The following is a 19,861-nucleotide window of genomic DNA, read 5'->3' as shown; positions in this document are numbered from 1 at the left end:
CTCATCAAAACTCTCTTTCTGGCCCATAGCTCTAAATAATTGCCCACTCCTGCTCTAGATGCTGATGAAGGTCAATGGAGCTACCTGGTCAACCACTGCACTCATTAGCAAGTGCTTGCAGGACTTGAACATAAAACCAATTGTGGTTCTACACCAGTAGTTCTCAACCTATTGAGACTCTAGGCTCCTCTCAATGGACTCCTTAGAAAATGCCAGCTCTTAGTTTTTCACTCATTTTTTGACTATGGAAGAATAATAGAGAGTAATTCTTCTGTTGCAAAGAACTCAGGAAGACCACAGCAGCTCAGAATGGCTTTTATGGGTTTGCATTTATAGGTATGTTTGTTTTTATATCAGGCAGAAATTCAGTCTGCATTCTGGGCAGAAAATCAGAGTCTAAGCAAGTAAGAAAGTAGCAGGAGGCTTCTAAAATTGACCAGATAATTAGGAATGATGTGCTTGTGTTCTTTTGGAGCCTTTGGCTAAGTGTTGAGAATTTTTATCAAAACTCTTGATTTATTTGGCTAACATTCAAGAAAGTAAATGAATTTGTGAAAGCAAGTTGTGCTTTTTAGTTGCATTTTGAAATCTCAGGGTTTATCTTCTGAATTGTGTTTGCACACTTATCAGTGCTAACATTGCATGGCACCCTGTAGCACCCTTGGAAGGGTCTTCAGGTACCCCAGCATGCCATGGTACCTTGGTTGAGAATCACTGTTCTACACCAAAGGCCTGATCCTGCAAACATTCATGGACACAATTATAATACAGTCAGACTATATGCACACAGGCTGGCTCAGATTTTGTGTTGGTACTCATGTCCTAAGACATATTTCTGTCACTTTCTTCCTTCTTTTCCATATATAGCACAGGCTGTCCAGTACCACACAGAATTTTTCTCAGCTTAATCCATCAGTAAATTAATTCATGGCAACATTTTTGCCACACCGTTTCCTCACCCTTCAGCTAAGAAAATACATGCATTGAAATGATACTTGTTGGAAGAAGATTTTTGAAACAAGCATTTTTATTGTGCACAATGGAGATTCTCTTAGGGATGATCTTGCTTTGAGCAGGGGGTTGGACTAGACCTCCTGAGGTCCCTTCCAATGCTAATTTTCTATGATTCCTTATTATAGAGGTTTTGGTGGGAAGTTTTGGATCACTTAGTCTGATTCATCTAATTTTTAGCTACAGATTAAAAATGAACATTTGGAACCTGTGTCAATCTGGTTCCCAGAGGGGAAGATATCTGGTTTTAGAGATACTGCTATGAATGAATATGCCCTTGTGTCAGAAAGGACCCAGTTATTTAATTTCTTCAATGAGAAAACAGAATCTGGCCCTTGGAATTCAAGCCTGCCTGACTCTCTCTGACCTAATGCCAGATTCATTAATCAGTCTCAGTTTCAGTGCTGGAGAAGTGGCAGAAAGGAATAAACAGCAGCTAACTCGGGTAGGAAATTATATAAAACAGCATGATATTCCTTAGCTTTTAGTTGTTATATCAAGACTATTTCCAGGAAAACATCAAGTCATTTACTGTAGTTTTTGACAGAAGGCGAGTCCTAGCTTCCCATGCTGGTGTTTAAAGTTTACATTTGCATGGTCTGTAGGAGAACTGTTATGTTGTGTTGCTATAAATAAATTGGAGACTCTACATTAGTTTGGGCATGGCATGTTTATGACAACATAGAGTAATAAAGTTTCAGCAATCAGATAAACGTTCTGGAATGCAAAACCTGGAGAGTTTGTAATGAGTAATTGCAGTGTTGGAGCTAGAATGAAGAAAAAATAGAAACTATTTGCTGCATTGCATTTTTAAATGCAATTTTTATTATGCAGCATTTCTGTGCATTTAACTGGAGTGTTAAGAATACAATATTTACTTTTCTAGTAAATAGTTCAACTCAGGACCTATGTACTAGACCCAGTTACTGTGCTGTACTGGGAGGTACAATGTAAAAAGTCTAAAGTATGCAGCTCTATACTCAGGTGTTGGTAGCAAGCTTTATGACTCTGGCCCAGTCAACCTGGATACCTGGCCCAGTAATTTCTTCATTTTGTTTCCTTATCTGTGAAATGGGAATACCCTGGAAAAATCTCTGAGCAATTCAAAAGTACCCTATGAATGCATAGTACTAGTGTTTTATTATTAAACATGGGGATAAGAAACAGCTATAAAAGTTATTCTGTAATTTAGGATTATCTAAGAAAATGTAGATGCAGATAAATCAGTAAAGGCAAATCCTCATAAAAATAAGTAAGATCTCTCTTAATTCTATACTTTATGTTGGTCCATTTTTAGATGATTATTTAGATGGCTTAAAAAGTTAGAGACCCCCTGTGATGAGAGTCCACTATATCAATAGTTTGATGTTAAACTGCGTAGATGTGTAAAAAAAAAAAAAAAGTACCTTTCTAGAAGTTTTGATAAATGCATTTTAAAGTCAGATGGGCGGGGGTAAAATACATTTCCTGTTACTTTCTCGATGTGTAGCAATAATTAAGTAGCAATAAATGTTTCAAAAATTATTCTTCAGAAAAGCCACTTCATTGCAACATCCACTGTGATGCTTAGAAAAATGCAATACTGTTGTATTTAATCTTAGATAAAGGGGGGCCTTTTAATAATTATGCAGAATAACCTTCTATGCTAATTATTTGACCATATTACACATACACACATCCCTATCTTATTAACCTAAAGGAGGCTGGAAGCTTTTTATATATCATTGGTTGCTGATTTCCTACCATTTTGAGACAAGCAGAGAGGAAAGTGGCAATATAAAGGAGCATTGTGCTTGTATTTATCCAGAATTTTCTCAGTCTGCAGCAGTTTCCTCTCTTAATGTTATTACAAAGAACAAACACAAACTAGTCATTCACACTCATTTGTCTAATTTGAGGAAAACACTAATGAGTCCTTTTGTGTTTTGTTTGCAGAACAGAGTGTTCTGAAAGTCAACACATTCTGGAGGGAACCTTTAAGCAGAAGGTGCAGTACTGTTTACCCTGAAGAAGCTTGAGTGTGCGCTGGAAAGTGCTGACAGCTCAAATGGATCGCATGGAACTGCAGAAAGTCAACATCGAACTTGATGATGAAAGCAATAGTGGAGAAAGCATCGAAGACAGCTACACTGAAACAGGAGATTCAGAAAAGGCTACTATTAGCAGGTATGCATTTAAATGTTCTTATAGGAAGACTAAAATGAAGTAATCAGAGACTTATTAGGTGACATTTAAATCAGTAAAATGGTTTCATGAGTATTACCCCATCACTGTATTCTTTGGCATGACTGGAATAGAACAGTCTGGCTAGAATAGCTGGGATAGTCCAATGATGAGATGCGTTGGCAGGGTTTGTAGGGACATTTGCCAGTTTTGATTCTATACCTCATGGCTCTGAACACATGCTGTTCAATTTCATAATAGTTCAGTTCACCTTATTAATGTGAATATCTAAAAACGGGCAATTGCAGCCATATTTTTACCTAAACATAACTTTTTTTCACTTGGAATTGTTTGTTTACAATTATGTGTTCACATGTCTTTTAGTTCAAAAACAACTAGTTTAAAACTAAGTTCAAGACAAAGTAATGACCCCATTAAGCATTCAATTAAGAATCGAGTTTTTTTATACTGAAAAGAGTTTTTCTGAAGCAAAACTCCCATGGAAAAATCAGTGGCAGTGGTGGGTACTGATCAGCAGTGAAAAAAATCAACCCATTTTTCAGGTGCTTAAATATAGAGTTAGGAATATAACTTTGGGAACCACAGTTAAATATGTTATCCATTGTTTTTAGGTGATATGCCTGGCTCCAGAATTCAGTTTAACACTTAAAAGAAAATCGTAGTTTCTAATTGACCCCAGAATGTGACCCAAGTCAAACTTCAGGTCTAGATCCAAACAATTTTGGATAAATAAAAGCAATTGAGGTTTGGTTGAAAGTTGACAAAAGTGCATTTGAAGGATGGATTTGAAATGAAACGAGTACAGGTCAGTCGCATCTTACGTGGGGGTTACGTTCTAAAGTCAGCATGTAAGGCGAAAATCGCGTATTACCATGCCAGCAATTCAAGTAGCGGTGGCTGCCTCTGCCTCCAAAACCTCCCACCGCCGCCACGGAGCCGTACTTAGAGCTGTGTGGCCGGCGGCAGCGGCGCAACACAGGGTGGTGGTGGGGATGGCTGCATGCCACCCAACCACCACTCCAGGTTTTGGAGGCAGAGGCAGTCACCGCTGGCAGCGTGGTGGTGGCCGGGCCTCCAGTTACGTGGCAGCGCTGTGTGCAGACTCAAGCCCTGCCCCCCCTCCCACCCCACGTATAGTTGAATTTGCGCAAGTTAAATGCGCGTATGATGCGACTGACCTGTATTGCTTGCTGGATGGGGTCTCTGGAGGCAATCCAGATACAAGTGATTTAATGGAACAAGGCATGAAAGAATGTAAGTAAAAAAGTGCCAAGGTGTAAGATTCTGGGAAAGCAGGAAAGAACAGAGAAGGTAAGAGATGCATTCAGGTCCACAGCCTTTTCTGTAGCTTAAATATTCCTAAAACTAAATATAACATTCATTCTTAAGCAAAATGCTAAGCACCATATTCAGTTTAAGTCATGTGCTTCCTTAAGCAAAATTTCCAAAGATTCCAGGGGTGTTTTGTTTGAAGAAATGCTAAATAAATATTGAGTAAGGATTTCTTAACAAAAATCTTATTTCAGCAGAACACTTTCCACTAATTTTATTGGAAATTAGCATCTAGTGCATTAAAAAGTTAGTCACTGTTTTCTCATTTTGCAATTTCTTTGTATTCAGTCAGTTTGCTAATGATTATGCAGAAAGTCAGAAGTTCCTTACAAATGGATATCTGGAAAAAAAGAAATTGGAAGACTATAAAGAAGAATATGTAAGTTTATTATTAGTTTAAGTAATAGAAACATGAATATTGGGAAATAAAAATAGTCTAGCTGAGTCTCTGCAAAAGTTATTTTGAAAGATATATTGAAAAGTGTTATTCTAAAGCATATTCTGTCTATTCAGTTTACTTCTGTTTTCAAAAGCAGCGTTATATATGTTTTTATGCATAGTATAGCATCATGTGTCACTAGAAGTACTATGCGTGTCTCTACTCTGATTGTAAAAATGATATGATGAGGTTCCATGTTTAACACACACAAATGATTTCTTAATGAAACCTGCTCTATTTACAAGTAAAGATGTTTTTGGACTCTCAACCTTAAAGATTCCTTTGTCCATATTCTCCATATTTGTCCTCAACTCCACCTTTGCAATCCCATTGTCCCAGAAGTTGTAACTGTCAGCCATCAGCGAGTTTGCACATGTTTTACCGAGGATAGTGTTTGGTCCATGGGAACTCTGTTACTTCTGATGGAAGACAAGAAAATAATCCAGCTTGATTGTTTAAATCCAAAGTTCAAACTTTTAATAGTTAGAGAAAAATCTTGTAAATTGAGCAAACAAACCTGGGCCCCAACCATTCCTTTCTTAGAGTCACATTTCAGCGTACAACCAAACTTTAATGCATCTTGCTTAAAGCAGTGGGGCCAGATGTGATCATCTTTACACAAATCAGAGGCTTCAGTCATGCAAATACACATTTAACTTTATGCATCATGGGCCATCCCTTGAGCTATTAGGAAATTCTCCCATGCGCAGAGTTAAGAATGTGTCTAAGCATTTGCAGGATCAGGGTCTTAGACTAAAACATCTTTAAGGTGGACTGTTTCTGCATCTGGCTTTTTACAGTCCCCAGCATACTGCTATCTTGATAAAGGGCTCTGGGCCTCAGGGTAATATAAATATTTAATAATTCCAGGACTCTGCTGAAATCAGTGGAGTTCCTTAACTAGTAAAGCAGCATGAAGCACTGTTTTTTTCTGCTGTTGTGTCTTGATACTTATCTTCATTCAAAGTTTATATTTAAGGCTGTTATAAGCCAAAAAAAAAAAAAGCCAGTTAATTGAAAATGTTATTTTTATTGAGTAATTATAAACATTACTTGCAGTTTTTATCTCATTCATTATTATGGATATCATTTTCCACTTGCTTTGGACATAAAAAGAGCAATGGTGCTGCTGCTGCAACCATTTATTCTTATGACTAGTACTTGAAGTGAAGGGGAATTCATCTGACAGTAAACATTCTCAGGATCAAGCACATGGGAAGACTATCTACATCACTCAAAATGACACTGGAGGGTTAAAAACAGCAACTAAGAAAATAGCAGTTTTACATTGCCATCATTAAAGCACAAATTAATTGCTATTTTCTTTTGTTGTTTCCAACAGCATCCAGGAACTACGTCCTTTGGAATGTCCACGTTTAACTTGAGCAATGCCATCATGGGCAGCGGCATCTTAGGGCTGTCATATGCCATGGCCAACACTGGAATTATACTGTTTGTGTAAGTCAATGAAAGGGGGTTCAAAGGTTGAGCAGAAGATAATTAGGATGCCAAAGCCAAGGCTTCTGGGGTTGAATAAAAATGTTTAAGAACACATTCTGTGGTTAAAGATATCTGCAAAGTCTCCATCATTGGAAACATTTAAGTTGTATTGTAAAAATCTGTCTAATGCTGATAAAACTCTAATTTCACCTATGTTTTGAGTTAGACTGTATTGTGTGAATTCATACTGTCCTGTAAATGCCAGACTGGAAAGACAGCTAACTTCCCTTAAAATAACAGCAGCAGCAGCCTCACTAGTTCAGTACAGGCAGTTCCACAAAAGCAATACATTATGCACTTAATTATAACCATATAATCACTATATAGAAATGGAGGCAGAAAACCCACTGGTTGTATAGACCTGAAATACATTTTCAGCTCAAGCCAGTTTTGAATAAAAAAGCAGCTACAGATTTATTGAGACTCAATGTTAACCACTCCTTCAAATCTATTTGTAGCCATATGCTACTACAGATGACAGCAGTGGCATGTCGATGACATACAGTATCTATACAGGATATGTTTTGATAGACAGCAGCAAATGTCTGCATGCAGTTTTTAATCTATGTTCAACCCTATCAAGGTTGAGGGGGAACACTCTGAAGAACTGTTCCACTTCAATAAGTGGCTTTAGTTTTATAATCCAGTTATTGGCTTCAGTCCTCTTTGTTTAGTAAAAGGCCTAGCATGCTGCATTAGCCATTATTTTACATTGCTGAAGACAAGTACACCTTCAAATCAGTTTGCAGGGCTTTTTCTGTGCCTGTTCCCTTAATTTTTTTAAGTTACATACCAAAAACTCAGAAAGCTTGTTTTGAAATGTTGTGCTGAGGCTGAAGTTGTTAATGGCATTTCCTGTTTTTGCCTGTAGAATCATTCCTCAAAATTAATTTTGGATGCAAATGCTACCAGTTCAGCACCTTCAAATAGGAGGTTAAATACCTTAGAGATAGCAAATGAACCTGCAAAAGTAAAAAGTGCTTATTAAAATGAATACTTTAGTACTGAGAAACTTCAAAAAGCTTTTTAAGAACTTTAAACTTGAATCCAGAAAACTATCTATCTATCTATCTCAGTACTATTGGGCAAAAAAGCCACTGTATATGACCCCAAGGTAGAAAAAAAATCCATTACACTGTAAATCCATACTGTTCAGGTTCAGCATGTTCATAACTGTGGCTACAAAAAAAATCATATTTAATATATGCACAGTGACGTAAACCCAGTTATGTTAAAATTTATTGGCAGCCATCAAAAAAAAAGTCAGGCTTTGCCTGAGGTAACATTTAAGCAAAGCAATAGTGTTCTGTATATTAAAGACAGACATAAACCCCTTTCTCCACCCAGCTGCTCATTTACTTTCCTGTCATAGTTTCATACTTTGTGGATGAGAACATTCTTCTTCTCACGGGGTAAAGTCTTATTTAAAAGTGGAGAACTATGTGGAGGATATGGTTACTTTGATGGCATGCATATGTTTGCTATACATTCTTCTGTTTTTATAGAGCATGACTTCAGCTTTTAATGGAACTGAAAACTTCCATTTGTTAAGAGGAAAAAAAAAAAAAAAAAAATGAACTAATCTTAATTCAGATTATTTTTTACTGTGTTCTCAGATGGCCCTAATACTCTCTTTCTGGGAGATTTTTCATAGAAAGGGAAAGGAAGGCTCCTATAACTAAGCAAATGTATTCTTCTCTTGTGGGGAAGAGATTCGCAGCTGTATTGAGGAGACACGGGCCTTGCAATTCAACAGCAATAGAAAATTTACTGGGAACTTTGCTCCCAACCTCATACAGATCCCAAGTGAACCTGACAGTACACAGGCACTTTATAATCCTGCTTTCTTCTTGCAGTGTAGCTAATTTAATAGCTTTCTATCAGTGGTTTGTTATCTGTATTAAACACATATGGTAACAATCTCATTTTAACAGAAATCTGCTAGTTAACAGCCGTGTAGTTTCCTAGCCTCAGAACAGCATTCTAATACATCTCCGAAAATCTCTAGCAGGCTGAAGGAAGAATGGTATGACAAGAGGGTATACTGCCCAGAGGAAGATGCCTTAAAGTATTAGTTTCTTGGGCCAGCAGTTCACAAAGATAGTGACCACTGAAATAATGTAAAATTGTAATTGAATCTGAAAGAAGCAAGATGATAATCAGGATTAAATCTGTTTGGACACCACTAAACGATAGCATACAGGAGAGTGGCTGCTATACACTTGCTAAAAAGCAAGATTTCCAATGTCATATGATGTCATGCTCTATACTAGCTTTATGAAATATCTCCTAAAAATAAATAGGCTTTTGAAGTTAGGCTCTATAATGAGGCAGCTAAGTGTCTTGATTTTCAAAAGTACTGGGTGCCCAAAGGTTTGAAGTTGTTACATTTTTTATCAGTTGATTCAAACGTTCAGTATAAGGAGAGGGGTTAAAATTATCTGCCAATAAGTGCATGAGAGTAACATCCTGAATCCAGCAATCTCTGTGTGTAGCCCAGATGGTTTTAGCAGGGCTCTGCTTGGGGGCTGCCATCTGTATTTGCAAAACTGACATAAAACCAAAGCTCAAATGCATTTAACTCTCTAGACAAAATATTAGATGATGTACTATCCCTATAACATGCACATTTAACTCAGCACAGAACGTGTAAATAATAGCCTATACCAGTAATTTTCAGCCAGTGTGTGGCAACACTCAGGGGTACCATGAGGTCCTTTTAAGGATGCTGCAGGTCTCCACACAATATTAGCAATGTTAAGTGTGTAAACACCTACACACAATTCACAAGATAAACTCAGGGATTTCAAGTAGGAATCCATAGAATCATCAAGATTCTGACCCATTGTGGGCTTTCTGAGTTGGCTACAATAGAAGAACTGTTCTGTTATTTTTCCATAGTCAAAAAATGAGTGAAAGCTAAAAATTGGCACTTTCTGGGGGGTGCCTTGAGTCTAAGAAGGTTAAGAACCACTGGTCTAGACTCACATCTGCATTTTGCATGACTCCAATAGTCACATACTCAAATTAACCTAGGGACAATGTATGTGTTAAACTCATGGAGAGCCATACAGTATATATTATGTTAAGTCAATTTAGCATTTTTTTTGCTAGCTGCAGGATTCTAATTTGTGTTCTGTCTTACAGAGTCCTGCTGCTCAGTGTAGCGATATTATCACTCTACTCAGTTCATCTTTTATTGAAGACAGCAAAAGAAGGAGGTATGAGGAACAGTTTGCTAAATGAAAGCTCACATTGCATGCACATATTTCTCTCTTAAAAGTGATTAATAAACTATGTTTTTGCAATGGATCATGTTTCCTTTTGTTTTTTCCAGGCTCAATAATATATGAAAAACTAGGAGAAAAGGCATTTGGATGGCCTGGAAAAATTTGTACTTTTATTTCTATTACAATGCAGAATATTGGAGGTAAGAATAAAATGTTCACATAATGAAATGTTTGAATCAATATTTTTCTTCAGAATAAAATACACACTGACCTTTCTTGGTAAGCACACCCTCATGTCTCTAGAGTAGATGCCATTATGGACTACACATGGTCCAATATATGATCCATGATCATGTTGGTAGCAAAAGCAGTTGCATTACTTAGACTTCATACAAGGCTCTTCACAATGCTCCCAGTAGCTGATTTTCCACCTAAACTGTTTCCATATAAACCATGTTTTATTTTGAGCTTGGTCCCGTGAAATGATGAACACACTCAACTCCCACAGATTCAAGTAACAGTCTTCTTTTGCTGCCCAACTTCAGAGCAGATGGGGGCTGCACACCTTGCAGATCATGGGCCCTGGGCTGCACACTATGAGGCCTACATGCTCCAGGGACCACACATGCTGGTGGCTCCTGGAGACCCTACCATGTGCGGTCACCCCACCACATGAAGAGTATGTCCCCAAACCCCATCCCTGCCCTGCCTCACCAAAGCTACCATGCAGACTGCACAAATCCCCTCCACTGCATGGACAGCAAGTTTCTGGCCCACACCAGCCATGTTTCCCTGTCCCAGAAACCCTGACCACCACTGCAGCAGCAGGAGCAATGTGGGGAGTGGCAGCCAAGCAGGAGCCGGCAGGCCACAAATAGCCCCCACAGGCCTGATCAAGAGTACTCAACACTTTGCAGAATCAGGTCCCAAGAGCTCCGTCCTGAAGCTGTTGTCCACAGATGTGGATACCAGATACTGGCTGACAATCCCTATAGGCCAGAAGAACAAGAGTGGTTTGACCCTTTCCGTATAGCTGTGGTTCTCAAGCTCTTTTAGGTCACATATCCCTTTTAAATTTGTGACACTGACATGTGGCTCTCCGATTCCATGTTATACCTTGCCACCACCTTAAAAGACTTAGTGAAGTTATTCTTTATTTTATTCATTTTACTTTCTTTTCTCGTTTATATTTCCCCTTTTCCTTCTGCTTTCCCTTTCCCTTCCCCCACAATACTCACTTCACTGCATACCCCCAAAGGTACATGTACCCCAGCTTGAGCAATTCTTTGTACAGCAAGTTTCTTAACAGCCAGGCATACACTTTGCAAATCCCTGTACTGTGAAAGCCTATTACAAGATCTTCTCTTCTGATTAGTGTTGACCCTTAGAAAACTCCCTCCATGGTCTGTCCTTCCTTAGTGAAGCCCCAGTACCAGACAGAGCTTAACTTAAAAGGAATTTGTTCTGTTGATGGGAGAGGAATAATCGATTCTCCAGAACCAGAGAGTAAACATATGAAAAATCAAGAACACTCAGTTGAGGAAAGACATGGTCAACGCTGACATGGTTATTATGGGATATAAATGTAGAGTCCATTAGATAGGCAGAATGTACAGGACGCTCATCAGTTCATCGGAGCAATAGCAAAGCAAAGGGAATGGTTAAGAACACATAAGCCAGCAAGATAACAATGCAAACTGGCCGTTTATTTAAAAACAATGATATCATTTTCTAAGGCTGAAAGTTAGACACTTTCCAGACAAAAACAATTATCTTCAGTTGTCACGGCGGGGCCCTGTAGGAGGGCTGTGATCTCCTTAAGGCCCCCTCTCCATGTCAAGTTGGCCCAAGGGCACCCTCTGTTTCTCGCCCGCTACATCTTTGCTGTTAGATAAGGTTGGGAGGCTGCCTTATGCCCTCTCGGACACGTCTCTATGTTGACTCAGACCCCGTGGTTTTCCCGGACTCCTTGTGGGTCTCCTCCTGCAAATGGGTGCTTTGGGGCACCCTAGCCTTATAGGCTATGCGTGGCTCCAACCACCCCTGATACCACGCCCCAAGCCTCGCAGATGGAATTGACATTGGTCTGTGTCTCTGTCTATATTCACGCCCGTCTCCCGGGCCTTCTCTGGTGTGCGGCCCCCTTCCCTGGGGCCTTCTCTAATAAAATGCTCCCCTCTTCAGGGCTCGCCGTGCCCACCTTGGGCTTCTTAAAATGCTGCCCTCCTCCTGGGGGCTCGTTGTGCCCAACTTGGGCTTCTCTAAGTTGCCCCCTTCCTGGGGCTCGTCACGCCCGCACTGGGCTTCTCAATCGTGCCCCCTCTCTGGGGCTGGGGTCCAAGCACCCCGTAAGCTGTGCCTTCCTGGGCGCCAGGGTCCTCACACTTTGCTGTGAGGCCCCTTTAAGAATACTGCGCCCTCACTGGCACCAGGGTCCTCACACTCCGTTGTGAGTCCCCGATGCGGCCTCCTCCAACCCCTTATAGCCTCACCCAAACCACCGGTGTAATAAACAGCAACACAAACTCGAGCCTTCTGGCTATAACTTAATGTAAAGCCACCTGGCTAAACCACGTTGCACAAAACACACTAGAACTGCCATCTATAACTCTGCTCAAGCAGTACCTGCGGGTCTTGCTGCTTCTTGCATCCCTACTCCAGGAGCTCCTGCCTCTCTGGCTGCTGGCAGGGAACTGCCAGCCTGGCCTCAGCCCTGGGCTTTATAAGAGCCAGCCTCTGCTTCCTACAGGCAGCTGACCACTGGCAGGTGTGGGTCATTTGCTCCCTCCAGTTGCCCTGGCAACCCACAGGTGGGCTCCTATTCCCTGCTACGGCTCCCTATGCACTGCCAGAGCTTTTCCTCTGGCAGTTTCTGCCCTCTAGGAGCAGGGCACCTCAGTGCTCTGCGACAGCAATAAAGAGGGGACATCAAGTTTACAACTGTTCATTCAGTTTCCATTTAGGGCACTCAGCTGGTAATTTCAGTGCCAAAATATGAAACTGGGACCATAACTTGAGGTAGATAAACCTGAAGTAGTAGTTTACTCATCACTGAAAGAGGATTACTGTGGGTAAAAGAATGCACACAGACAGTTGACATACAGCAGGTGACACCTGCTAAATCCCCACCACCTTTTACATGGTAATTAATTTAGCTGTACATAGCCATAAGGACCCATTTCTAAAAGCTAAACTGCAATTGCTGTCATGTGCATAGTCACACAGTATAGTGCATTTAACTGAAATCTGTTATCAAAACAGTATATTATTTTTGTCGTTATTATTTTTAAAAACAAGAATAGAAATAATATTTTATTTGAACTGTGCTACTTTGCTATACTTAGCTGATGTGTTTGTTGTTTCAGCAATGTCAAGCTACCTCTTTATTATTAAATATGAACTTCCTGAAGTAATCAGAACATTTCTACAGCTAGAAGAGAATTCTGGGTATATTTTTTGCATTTTTTTTAAATTTAAATGGCAATATTCCATTTAACCTGAGCAAAAATGACTGTGTTTTTTCCTTTCCCTCTTCAGAGAATGGTACCTAAATGGTAACTACCTCGTTATATTTGTGACAGTCGGAGTAATTCTTCCACTTTCTCTTCTAAAAAGCTTAGGTAAAACCATTTACCTATTGAAAACGTGTCATATAATTTCTTCCATCACTAACTGATCTGAATTTACATGTGGTTTAACTGCATTTTTTTTTCTCGTTTCAAAGGTTATCTTGGCTATACAAGTGGATTTTCACTATCCTGCATGGTTTTCTTTCTAAGTGTGGTAGGTAGCTGTATGGCATATATCACTAGCTATCTGGAAAAAATGGCATTTTAAATAATAGGGTGACTTTATATATTTTCCTGTATTTATAATTACCATTTAATATTTATATTACTGTAACCCCTAAAAGTCAACTTCCTGGAGGGTGTGTCACACTAGGCAGTACATGTAATAGTACTTACTTGATCCAAACAGTTTGCAATCCAAAAAAAGATAATGGGAAATGAGACTAAAGCCAGGTCAAGGCTGAGGATGAAGTCAGATTAACAGAAATAATGGGTTGTACTCTGCTTTTAGCCAAAACGGAGACAATAATCAGTTAATCACACCCTGGCCACCTTCAAATTTAACAGTTAAAACTGAAAATAATAATCACCCCTTCAAAGTTGGACCCTTGTGAGGATATATTCTATTCTGATTGTAGGTCATCTACAAGAAATCCCAAATACCTTGTCCTATCCCTTCCCTGGAAAATGCTGTTGGAAACTGGACCTACAACAATAACACAGTTCCGATGCACTTGGTAATGTTACCAAATGAGTCTGCTTATTCTGGAGTGAATTTCATGATGGACAACACACGTGGACATACTACAGGTCTTGAAGAGGCAGGAGACCTTCTACCCAAAAGTGGAGTGGAGTATGAAGCCCACAGTGAAAGTGATGACATGTGCAAACCACAATATTTTGTGTTTAACTCACGGGTAAGTTAGATTCCATGGAATAATTATATGGCCATTAACTGCAACCTGAACACAAGAGATACAATAGGGAATGCTCTTGGTAAACACACAGTGGATGTTTTGTTTTTCAGACTGCCTATGCAATACCCATCTTGGCATTTGCATTTGTGTGCCACCCTGAAGTGTTACCAATATACAGTGAACTTAAAGAGTAAGTTGTTGTTTTTAATTGTTTCACCCTTCAATCATTAACCCAAGAAAAATTGTCAGGATCACTTCATAGATGCCCCTCATTAATCAGCAACATATCAATTCATCTATTCATCACATTCCATAGTAATCAAATATTGATTCTGATTATTGAATAATAAGCACATATTGATGATGAAACATAAATCACAAGCATTGTTCTAAGATTCATGTAGGCCAACATGTACCTTAAGAGACAATATCTGTATTCTGGCTTTCAGAAATATTTCAGAGAAGAAATTTTGAGAACACTTCTGTTATGGTAATATAAATAACATAAAAATAACATCTAAAATACTGCTAGAATTGTAACACCTAAAAACATGCTAATGAGCCAGGCCCTAATCCTTCAGCTAGGTCAGTTAATGCTCACTCTTAAACCTTTCTGGAATGAAATTTATTCTAAATGGACATAAGAGTCTGCTCTGAAGGTTGTGGCAACAAGAATAAGATTTGTATCAAATAACAAAAGTGTTCTTATACAAATTGATTGGCTGTAGCATTACTTTGGGGAAAATTGGTGATTCACAAGAATCCAATCAGGTAGAGTATTTTCCAGAATGCAACTGTGTTTTATATTGCTCCCTAACTTAGTATAGTTGATCTCCGAGGAAGTAGGTCTATTTGTGCCTCAAATTCCCTGCAGTCCCAGTTTAGGATTTTCTCATAAGAATTTTAACTGATTGATCACTTAGAGAGGAATTGTTCTTACCTGCTCTTTAGTAGATCACAGACCCTGCAGCAAGGTTCTCCCTCAGTGTAGGGCTTTGCTTATGCAGATGAAACCGCTGGATTAAAGCCTAGAATTATGATCAATGATTTTTTAAGTTTTAAGACCTACACTTTATCAAGAAAACTGTTCAAAGTTTATGTTATATAACAAGTAAATATAATAAAATGTATTTAGTTATATGTTACCACTGTCAAATAAGAAATGGAAATAAAATCCTGATATATACCAGTGATCCTGAGCTGTTCTATATAGTGTGATACAGAGGTTTGAAACAAAAAGTTTTAAAACTCATATGACTTTTTATAACATTGATTTAAATTTAGTTGCTTTGAATTCACCAACTAGCAAACTAATATTAGCAGAATACTTCACTAATAGCTTAGACTTTTTCTAGTAGACAATGTATAAATATAAATAACCTTTACATGTATAAATTTAAATAAACTTTACAAACAATTTGCACTATTATTCTTTTCCTACCCCAGCCGATCACGAAAGAAGATGCAGAATGTTTCAAACTTATCCATCACTGGAATGCTCATCATGTATCTGCTTGCTGGTCTGTTTGGTTACCTTACCTTCTACGGTGAGTTAATGGCATGTTCTCTGTAGAAATTTCCCTCTTCTTTCAGAGATTAACATTAAGAGTTGTATGTCTCTTGATTTTGAGCATTCAATAAAGAAATAGCCCTAGATGTCACACTTGGACTTGGCCAAATTAAACAAAGCTAGCTGTGTTAGAAATACACTAATGCTCAACAAGTATATAGCGCTTTTGCTCTACATCTTACACCAGTGCTACCACTGGTTGAGCTTCAACTTTGCAAAAACATCTTAATGAAAGTGTTCTAGTATAGAATGTTACTGGGACTACAGAGACCATCTGGTGTATAGACAGTGGTCTATATATATTACAGCTGCTACACTCAGTGTCACTTTGCATCTTTTTTTTCACCTTTTTTAATTCCCCCATGATAGCACAGAGGCACAGTGGCACAGAATAGTTAGTACTGGGCGCATCTACATGAGATACTTTACTGAATAGCAGACTAATTGCTGAGCAGTAAAGTGTCACAGTCTACGCATGTGCGACTAACTGTGCTGCCGGATAGTCCCATCAGGTACAAGTGGTATGCGGCAGTGCAGTAAATTACTGCACTTAAACACACATGTAGAAAGTGACGTTGAGATTAATTTACTCCGGCTCAAATTGAGCCAAAGTATATTCAGTCACATTAATTGCACATGTAGATGCATGCACTGAGCATCAGTACTGCTCATGGGCTCCCTTTTCAAGCGCAAGTGCCCACTTCAGTTTAATGGATAGGTTGCCAGTCTGGAAGCTGGCAGTTTTTCTCCCAGCTTTGCACTTTAGGTTCTGGTTCAGGAAAGCTATTTTACCCCTCCACTCCTCAGATTCAGACTCTGTTCCTTAGTTTTCCCATCAGTAAATTGAAGGTAATATACTACTTACCATGTGTGTAAAATAAGTTGGGGTCTCTGAATGAGAAGTATCATCCAAAAATGAAGTGCTATAACTACCATCATCACTTCTACCATGGGAAAGCTGCCTTTGCACACTCTGAGGGAAATTGGTTTCTTTGTGTTTAATCAATAACACACAACTGACTACAGAGGGAAGGTCATGGCTTCATTGGTTTCACTAAATTATAAAATCTTCGTTTTGAGACTGGTGATTTTAATGAATTTTCATTTTCCTTTGGCAGGAGAAGTTGAAGATGAATTACTTCATACCTATACCAGAGTGTACACTTTTGACACCCTTCTTCTGATGGTTCGTGTAGCTGTGCTAGTAGCTGTAATGTTGACTGTGCCCATAGTCCTTTTTCCTGTAAGTAACCAGAACTTTTGGACATGAAATCTGGGCAGCCCTCGTAGGCAAAGTATATTTAACAGCACTTACATTGTTATTAAATAACATTTAACAATTAATATTTTTATCAAATAGTATTTACATTGTTACAAATGTTATTTACTACAGTATAGTAAATAACATTTACACTGATTAAATCCTCTTTAATGTTTACAAGCACTAAACCCTAAGACTTCTTTTGTATACTTTTTCTGTTTTCTCCTTTATTTTACCCTTGGGGCAAGGTCATCTGCTTCTGGGTAATTCAGAGAATATAACATTAAAGTAGTGCAATGACACCTAAAGAACTCCTATTTAAGACATTGCCACACTCCCTACATACTGTATTTGACAGATTAGCAAAGTGAGGCTGATAAGGCTAGTGATCTTGAACAACTGTTTCACATAGTTCTGGCACATACTAGCTTTCAGGCTAGTGCTGTTTTACTGCCCCATGGGTTCACTAGACATTGGAAGAACTTTCTTGTCCATGTCCCCTCTACACCAGACCATTCCCAGGAGTATCAGAGGGAAATGTACCTCCCCTTTACTCATAAGCCAAATTCTGCAAGTGAGGTAATGAGGCCTCCTTGAAGGCCTCCTTGAAGTGAATGCTCGAGGAAGCATTCACGTAGCACCATTCCTAGGCTCTCTGCCTCAGGCATGCGTACTGGCTACATTGCCTCATTTCTGGGATTGACCTGGAAGCGGTGTAGACAAGCCCTGTGTCAATGATTGAAAAGCTCTTCCCAGAAGAACTAATTGTGCATGGAGACATTAGGAATCACATAAAAGAGGAACAATATCAATAAATAATCAGAGAGTGTAAAATAAACCTCAAACCCTGGTAGAAGGTGGTAGAGCTTTATTTCTGAGTCCAGAACTCCTCCTGGAGCCTGTGCAGCAAAGCTTTAAATGAGGTCCATGTTGGGTGAGTCCTCAAAGTCAGCCCAAAGGGCATGAGGCCATGACAAAGAAACAAAGAATAGGAAAGAGTGCAGGACATGGTAGAATGAGGGGGAATCTACAGCCCTGTGGCATGCCCCTCTATTTTCTTGAGAATCTGTACTGGCATTATCACTCTTAGCTATTATAGTTGGGTCTCAGAACTGGAGAAGAGGCAAGGCCCAGGGGAGAGAGAGTGAAGGAGAAACCCTGGTATGCATTTCTCAGGCACTAGGGATAAGGACAGACTTTCAGAAAGCCTGGGCTTGAATTGATTCAATCTTTGCAGGTTAGTCTAACCTGGCTAGGCTGAATCAGTTTGTAACTACACAGACATCCCAGAAATGCAGGCACATGCCTGCAGTGGCTCAGGCTAAAAGCCAGGGGCCCTACAGCAGCCCTCCCTTTCCTTCCACACTGCTGAGCTGAGGGGGGCATGGCCAGGTCCCAGCAGGATGCTCTGATTAGGGAGCGCCCCCCCCCCCCCGACCAGCCCAGCAGGGAATCGATAACACAGTGTTTATCACCCCTAACTCAGTTTTTATCGCCCCATTAAGAAAACAACAGAGGGACATTACTAGCTACCTGTTGATTCTGCCTTTGTCCTGTCTGCCACAGCATGGACCATAACTGGATGGACCATGAGACTTCAGGAAGGCCTTTAGACTTCAGGAAGGCCTTAGACTTCAGGAAGGCCTTCGATACGGTATCCCACCCCATACTGGTGAACAAGTTAAGAGGCTGTGACGTGGATGACTACACAGTCCGGTGGGTGGTGAATTGGCTAGAGGGCTGCACCCAGAGAGTCGTGGTGGATGGGTTGGTCTCGACCTAGAAGGGTGTGGGCAGAGGGGTCCCGCAGGGCTCGGTCCTTGGACCGATACTCTTTAATGTCTTCATCAGCGACTTGGACGAGGGAGTCAAATGTACTCTGTCCAAGTTTGCAGATGACACAAAGCTATGGGGAGAAGTGGACACTCCGGAGGGCAGGGAACAGCTGCAAGCAGACCTGGATAGGTTGGACAAGTGGGCAGAAAACAACAGAATGCAGTTCAACAAGGAGAAATGCAAAGTGCTGCACCTAGGGAGGAAAAATGTCCAGCACACCTACAGCCTAGGGAATGACCTGCTGGGTGGCACAGAGGTGGAAAGGGATCTTGGAGTCCTAGTGGACTCCAAGATGAACATGAGCCAGCAGTGTGACAAAGCCATCAGAAAAGCCAATGGCACTTTATCGTGCATCAGCAGATGCATGACGAATAGGTCCAAGGAGGTGATACTTCCCCTCTATCGGGCGCTGGTCAGACCGCAGTTGGAGTACTGCGTGCAATTCTGGGCGCCACACTTCAAGAAGGATGCGGATAACCTGGAGAGGGTCCAGAGAAGGGCAACTCGTATGGTCAAGGGCCTGCAGACCAAGCCCTACGAGGAGAGACTAGAGAAACTGGACCTTTTCAGCCTCCGCAAGAGAAGGTTGAGAGGCGACCTTGTGGCTGCCTTTAAGTTCATCACGGGGGCACAGAAGGGAATTGGTGAGTATTTATTCACCAAGGCGCCCCCGGGGGTTACAAGAAACAATGGCCACAAGCTAGCAGAGAGCAGATTTAGATTGGACATTAGGAAGAACTTCTTCACAGTTCGAGCGGCCAAGGTCTGGAACGGGCTCCCAAGGGAGGTGGTGCTCTCCCCTACCCTGGGGGTCTTCAAGAGGAGGTTAGATGAGCATCTAGCTGGGGTCATCTAGACCCAGCACTCTTTCCTGCTTATGCAGGGGGTCGGACTCGATGATCTATTGAGGTCCCTTCCGACCCTAACATCTATGAATCTATGAAAACCAGCATGTGGTCTGCTAGCTAATGCTGAGAGGTGTCTGTGTAAGGCAGAGGGGATGGGGGAATAA

At 40.3% G+C, this 19,861-nt stretch overlaps 2 protein-coding genes across 8 annotated transcripts in view; one reads left to right on the top strand and one right to left on the bottom strand.

Moving 5' to 3' along the window:
• Positions 1-19,861, bottom strand: part of LOC109284452 (uncharacterized) — a 75,492-nt gene that overhangs the window by 9,843 nt on the left and 45,788 nt on the right. The window contains exons 6-8 of one of the 2 annotated variants that reach the window (XR_009461590.1): positions 15,123-15,210; positions 7,260-7,428; positions 4,934-5,385 (exon numbers count right to left, since the gene is read on the bottom strand). The gene's annotated coding sequence lies outside the window, so the exon portion shown is untranslated. Of the gene's footprint in view, positions 1-4,933; positions 5,386-7,259; positions 7,429-15,122; positions 15,211-19,861 lie in introns of those variants that run through there. The other variant, XM_059726040.1, reaches the window with a different exon arrangement.
• Positions 1-19,861, top strand: part of SLC38A4 (solute carrier family 38 member 4) — a 67,994-nt gene that overhangs the window by 38,467 nt on the left and 9,666 nt on the right. For 5 of the 6 annotated variants that reach the window (XM_019492851.2, XM_014601018.3, XM_059726039.1 and 2 more), the window contains 12 exons: positions 2,947-3,177; positions 4,816-4,906; positions 6,309-6,424; positions 9,614-9,687; positions 9,804-9,896; positions 13,062-13,143; positions 13,234-13,316; positions 13,421-13,479; positions 13,904-14,182; positions 14,293-14,372; positions 15,629-15,729; positions 16,871-16,995. In XM_019492851.2, the coding sequence (XP_019348396.1) occupies positions 3,059-3,177; positions 4,816-4,906; positions 6,309-6,424; positions 9,614-9,687; positions 9,804-9,896; positions 13,062-13,143; positions 13,234-13,316; positions 13,421-13,479; positions 13,904-14,182; positions 14,293-14,372; positions 15,629-15,729; positions 16,871-16,995 (1,302 nt within the window). In that variant the 5' untranslated portion in view covers positions 2,947-3,058. Of the gene's footprint in view, positions 1-1,392; positions 1,457-2,946; positions 3,178-4,815; positions 4,907-6,308; positions 6,425-9,613; positions 9,688-9,803; positions 9,897-13,061; positions 13,144-13,233; positions 13,317-13,420; positions 13,480-13,903; positions 14,183-14,292; positions 14,373-15,628; positions 15,730-16,870; positions 16,996-19,861 lie in introns of those variants that run through there. The other variant, XM_014601016.3, reaches the window with a different exon arrangement.

This window comes from Alligator mississippiensis, chromosome 4 (assembly GCF_030867095.1).
Source record: "Alligator mississippiensis isolate rAllMis1 chromosome 4, rAllMis1, whole genome shotgun sequence".
Lineage (NCBI taxonomy): Eukaryota > Metazoa > Chordata > Crocodylia > Alligatoridae > Alligator > Alligator mississippiensis.
The sequence above is the reverse complement of the archived record's forward strand: the minus strand, read 5'-3'. Positions and strand labels throughout refer to the sequence as shown.